The sequence below is a fragment of the Cibotium barometz genome, chromosome 48 (genome assembly GCF_041138505.1).
Source record: "Cibotium barometz isolate CiBa-2024 chromosome 48, ASM4113850v1, whole genome shotgun sequence".
NCBI lineage: Eukaryota > Viridiplantae > Streptophyta > Polypodiopsida > Cyatheales > Cibotiaceae > Cibotium > Cibotium barometz.
Genome location: NC_141093.1, coordinates 318,085 through 324,321, shown reverse-complemented (window position 1 = coordinate 324,321; position 6,237 = coordinate 318,085). Strand labels below are relative to the sequence as shown.

Here is a 6,237-nt window from a genome sequence, read left to right as displayed (position 1 = left end):
CTTTATTGATGATCACACTAGGTAGGTGTGGGTTTATTTTGTGAGGGCAGAAAAGTGGAGCGTCCATCCACTTCAATGCTTTTAAGGCCATGGTTAGACAAAGGTATGAAATAAAGGTGCTAAGGTCTAATGGAGGGCAAGAGTACTTTTTAGATGAGTTTAGTGCTTATTTGAAAGAATATGAAATTTAGAGGACCTAGTCATGCATCTCTACCCATTAGTAGAATGGGATTATTTAAACTTAAGGAGGAATGTGCATAGTGTTGCACGCAGGACACTAAATCAAAAAACAATGCTTGATTAGTTTTGGGTTGAAGCAGTACAATGTATGCATGTAAAGCCAACACAAATAGTTGTGTGTCAGAAATCTCTATTCCAGCACTACCTAGGAAGTGCAAAGGGGAAAAACTAAGATATATAAAAACAAGTCAAGTACACATAGCTTTTTGTTATGCAACTTGGAGGCATGTGTGTTGCTTTCTCTCTGTCTCTCACACTAGTTCTCCTCTCTAGAGCTTCTCTTGAAGCTAGCTAAGAACAAGTGCGCTCTCTATCTCTCTATTTCTCTCGCTCTCTCTCTCTACTCTATTTTTTGGAGCATCTCCCATTTGTATGTCTCTTTGAGAGACTCTCTCTCTCTCTCTCTCTCTCACTCCAACAAGTATGGACCAATCAGCATCCAATCCTTCAAATGAAGCCATTCTTTCGCTACCCCATCTTCCTATCGATCACGGATATGATCAAGCAAGTGATGGAGTGCAAGAATCATACAAGGACCCTTGCACATGTTTTGTTGTAGATGCCCCCCCCCCCCCCCCCCCCCCCTCAACACCACCATTATTAGAGCTATCGTTCACAGTTGAAGTAGAATGCAGTAAAGCAATGCGTTCAATGCATGAGGAAAAGGGAGCAATGGACAAAAACCAAACTAGCACGGCAATGAGGTGCTTGCAATGATGGAAAACATTAGAATATATGTACTAATGTTGCAAGGTATTTCACTCAAGAATAGCACGTATAGAAATCTCCCATGTTAAGGGCATATTCAATCGGTTGCTTATTCACCCAACATTGAGGATTCTGCAAGATACAAAGGACAACAATGAAGCTTTTGTCAAGGAGGCTATTGTTTCTTGAGTACAGAGCAATCTCAGTTTGGTGAAGAAACCCAGGTCCGCTAATGAATTGATGCAGAAACTCGGGTCTTTGATGAATTGGAGCACTCTCAGTTGGGTGAAGAAACCCACGTCCTCTGATGAATTGTTTCCAAAAAGATCGAGCATCATGATGGTGATGAATAAAGAAAATAGTGATACTCCCGGTCTCAAATTGCTTGGAAAAACAAGGGAAAGCCTAGTCCTCAAGACAAACTGACCCAGTTTGATGTGTCTGAAATTCATTCATCAACACAATCAAAGTAGCAATGAAAGCGTGGTCTATCCCGGGAAAGACTGTGACAACCAAAGGAGCATACGGCAACGAGTTTTGCTTGACCTGCAAAACATTCACTCTCAAATTGTTAAGTTTGTTCATCAACTTAGCTGTTTTTGCACGTGAAAGAAAGAGAGATACATATAGAAAGGAGACAGAAAGATAGACAGACCTGTGCAACAGTTTGAGTTCCTTTGAGGACACTGCAATTCCTCTTGAAATAGCCGCCCTTCACTGTGAAATCAGGATGTTCTTTGGATAGATTGGAGGCCAGGAACACACTCAAGGATGCCTTCAATTGGAAAGTTGCAGATCTCTTCACCACAAACAACACATCGCCTTGGGAGCTATCTCCACGGAACACCAACCTCGTGTTACGCAAGCTCATCAGCTGTTTAATTCAGCGAAGTAGTCATCATGTCTCGTACAATATACAACGAACATTACAAGTCTAACGTACATCTATTGCATACAAATCAGAAATGTACGAAACTGTGTCTGCATTCGATCTGTGATTTCTACTTACCTTTCTCTTCAAGCAGAGGAAAGGGTTCCCGGATCCGTCAAACAGCACTGTTTTCTTCCCCAGACTCGGCGCTTTGCCGTCCATCCTCAAAACTACACGCCCATTGGGGTCGCTGATGACAAAATCATCGTCGCCACCAAAGCTCACAATCTTCCTTTGAACAGTCAGATCCACTGCGTACGGCAAGCAGTACTGCGGTCCTATGACAAATGGGACACGCGCAGGTCGAAGAACTTCCATATGATTGGAAACTTATCTCAAGCTGAAATCAAGGTCCCTCACAGATGAATGCATCAATTATAGTCACACCTGCGATTTTGGCAACATGAATCATCAACGCAATCCAAGCAATATACTGTGTGTAGAATTGCTATGTGTTCTACAACAAAGATTATTTATGATGAAGGTTCCCGGAAAGGGGCTCAAACGGATCCGTGTACACTGTATAACAAAAGTTTTTAAATAATTGCAGTTTGGTTTGTGTACGTCCTCTACGAAAGAGAAAAGACAAGGGGTAGGACAAGACAAGCCCTTTTATGCATATACGATGAAGGTTCCACGAAAGGGGTCTCAAAGTAATTTTTAGATAATGACGATCTTGAAAGATTCATGTGTGTTTAAATAATGATTATCTTGTCTAGACGCTCTTGAATGGCATGGGTATGTAGATATGATGAATCTTCCAAGAAAGGGGTATGCATATATGACGAAGGTTCCAAGTAAGTGGGGTGTGAGTAAAGAAAGAGTTTAATAAGGAAAACTAAGGATCCTATCTATTTAGACAAAGATGGTCAAAACAATATGGTGCAAGAACAATGTGTCACATGTTATTAAAAGAAATATTTATAGGGACGTGAGGAACACATGGACCCAACAGTTCCTCACACATGGACCCAACAGAGCACTAGCAAAAAATGGGCATTGGTCATACAAAGCAAGGGCAAACGTCTGTGTGTGGCACTAGCATTTACAATAAAATTTGGGTCATCGAGTGTCATGCTTTAGATAATTTTATAGAGCATGATATTTCGAGAAGAGTCAAACAACACTACCTTGCAACCTTTGTTGAACATTCAAAAGGTTGGGTTTCCAATTGAAGTTTATGCCTATCAGTACATCTTTGTAAAACATAAATGACATGAAGCATGTGCAATGTAAAGTCATAGAAGAAACACATTTTAACCTACCAAAACCTTAAAAGATAAAGAGATCTAGAGCAGATTTAATTGTTTTCAATTTAAAGTACATGTGGAACAATCTTGAATATGAACTTTGGTTCACCAAATACATGAAGCAACATGTCCATTTTACTTATAAACCTTTAATGAAAAAGGGTCACATCTTGTTTGATAGAATGGTGCAAAGTTTCAAGAGTAAGAGATAATAACTTTAAGGCTAGGATGCATAGTTTCTTGTGGCAAATGTAGAGAACTAAAAATTAACCACCTTCCTTTGCTTCACCATGCGACCACAAAAGTTACACTTGTAGAAATTATTTTGACGAGCTACATAATTAATGTAGGGTTTTCCCAAATAATCTAGAAGACCTTACGGCAATAATCCTCCATATTTATGTAGAGAAGCTAGTATGACCTCCTCCTCCTGTTAAAACACACTTCATTCTATTATCAAAATTTGAAATCATACATTCATCATGCTCACTTTATGTACAATTCCATGAAAAATACGTTAGGCATCATACATGTGATTCTCAATACATTTACTTTGGCTTTTATTTTATAGATTGTGGGTAATATTGTGATAGAAATCCAATCTTGAATTTTAGTCCTACAAGGCTTTTGGGAATTATCTTAAGCATTCCTTTGCTGGAGTTGAAGTCAATTGTACATTATGTGAAGCCTCACTTTCTATTAATCATAGATCCTAATCTACCAAAGACCAAACTTTAGAGACATGTTTTGGGTAGACCATACTCCTAAGGGGACTCACCTTCTTTAATTTGCACCAAGGCATTGCAATTCATCATTGATATTAATGCATTCATGACTCTGTGTGAAGTAAATCCCATCTCTAACGCATCGTAAACAAGTCATGCTACTCGTTTAACATAAGCCACTTATAGGAGAGGGGTAAAGTATATGGACTGGGGGAAATAAGCTACCTCACAGTCCATGTCACCACCTCCTTGTGCCTTCATGATGCCATGTGTGCAACACATGGTGCCAACTAGATAGCTTGACCTAGATATGACTGTTTGACCATTTTCCATGCAAGATTGCCTAGTTGCCACCTCAACAACTCACCTACCATCCATGTCATTGCTCCAATTACCACTTAGATAACTAGATCGAGATATTTTGGTCCACATGGATGCCAAGAAGGCATTGCTCTGGCACGTCATATGTGCCACATAGATATTTGGATCGAGTTATTTTGAGCCACATAGGATGACACCAGCCAGGGCACCTTAGCATGAGGGCATTGCCACATGTCAACTTCCTATTGATTAAAAGAACTAGATCAAGATATTGTTGCCACTGCCTGTGCCCTCAAATCCTTTATATTTTGGTGAACCTCGTGTGTCATACTTTGCCCGGAGTGAGACAAAGGTAGACACCCTTAGCTTACAACCACCCAGATGCCACATGCTTTAAGCATGCAGTAGGGAAAAATTTTGGGAAGTAGCCATGGATGAAGAGATGGTAGGCTTGGATGCAAGCCACATTAGGGACCTCATGATAAGAAGGCAATTGGATGAAAGTGGGTTTACAAAAAAAGCACATTACTAATGGGCCTATGCCAAGTATAAGGCAAGATTAGTTCTCATATGAACCATGTATTCTAGGGCTAGACCTATAGGGTATAGCAGCTCACTCTCATTGTACTGAGATATCAAGCTCAACCCTTGATGGATCTCTTGGTTGACTGTCATTTATGTCATTGCCTTGGTTTGGTTGTACTTGTGGCATAGTTATACGGCCACGTATGTTTGTCTTGTGTTCACATATGAACAATGTACTATTCTAAGGTTAGAAATATAGTTTATAGCCCTCTCTCATTGTATTCTTCTTGTGTGTTTTTAAAAAAGTGAAGTTACACTTTAGCCTCAACACCTCGAGTCTTCTCTCTTCGTGTGTGTTGTGAAGAAAGCTCAAGTGAGGATCCTCCCTCTCTCCCACAAACATACATACACATGGGAATTTCACTTATATAGTACATCAACATGGGCCCTATGGAGCCTATCATATGTGAAGTCTTATCGTGATTCTTGTAGTGTGGTTGCAATGTGTTGAATACAAGGGGGAATGAAAACTGGTTTGGTACATTGAGGGGGTCTATCATAGGCTCCATAGGGCCCCATGTTGATGTCATATACAAGTGAAATTCCCATATGTATGCATCTATGTATGTATGTCCATGCATGCATGTATGTACATGTATATGTATATGTATATGTGTATATGTATTTGTGTGTGCATGCATGCGTGCGTGCGTGTGTGTGTGAACATATATGGGAATTTCACTTGAATATTATATTAACATGGGCCCTATGGAGCCTGTCATACACCCCCTCAATGTACCAAACCGGTTTTCATTCCCTCTTGTCTTCAACTCATTGCAACCACACTACAAGAATCACTATAAGGATTGGCATATTTCACATTTCCCAAGTAATGGCAACAAAACGTAGCATATTGTTACAATCAAGTCAAATTACATCACACTTTTGAAGGGTTTACATTGGAAAAGTTTTTCAGCTTAATTTAAGCAACCTACTAGCAAAGGAAAGGTTGAGGTCTTCAAACTTTCGAATAGTCAATCAATTAATTAATGCTTTTTGATTATCCTTCATTCCTCTTAGTGGGAGAGGAGGCTAAGATCAAGGATTTGCTATAAAAGTGAGTCACTCTTTCTTGACAAGTGTTCTAAAATTGAGTCAAGGCTTTGTAAATTGAGTCTCATTGTTGGTAGCTTTGGTGATGCATGCACACATATAAGTCAAGTGAATGTATGCTCTTGTAATTGTAGATTTGAATTCCTATATGCACACACATATAAGTCAATCGTATGTATGCTCTCATAATTGTATATGTGAATTCTACATGTTTGACATATAAGTCAAGTGTATGTATGTTCTTGTAATTGTAGATGTGAATTCCTATAAGTTAACACATGTATACATGTGTGCTTTCCTATGTGCAATGGCATGACGTATCTATAGACATGGAGATGTGTGCTCATTTTTGGACATATTTGAGTATATATGTCTCTCATATGTCTCTAATAATCTACATGTGCATGAAATGTATGTTCATGTA

The 6,237-nt window shown here is 39.3% G+C and overlaps 1 protein-coding gene across 1 annotated transcript; it reads right to left on the bottom strand.

Annotated features, from left to right (window-relative positions):
* Positions 1-957: 957 nt before the first annotated feature.
* LOC147610678 (protein LURP-one-related 15-like) lies at positions 958-2,329 on the bottom strand. Its single transcript, XM_086785230.1, has 3 exons — positions 1,958-2,329; positions 1,604-1,822; positions 958-1,494 (listed from the first exon to the last, which is right to left on the bottom strand). Exons 1-3 carry the CDS (start codon positions 2,195-2,197, stop codon positions 1,354-1,356), a joined length of 600 nt encoding a protein of 199 aa, XP_086641356.1. The 5' UTR covers positions 2,198-2,329; the 3' UTR covers positions 958-1,353.
* Between the last annotated feature and the right edge of the window lie 3,908 nt (positions 2,330-6,237).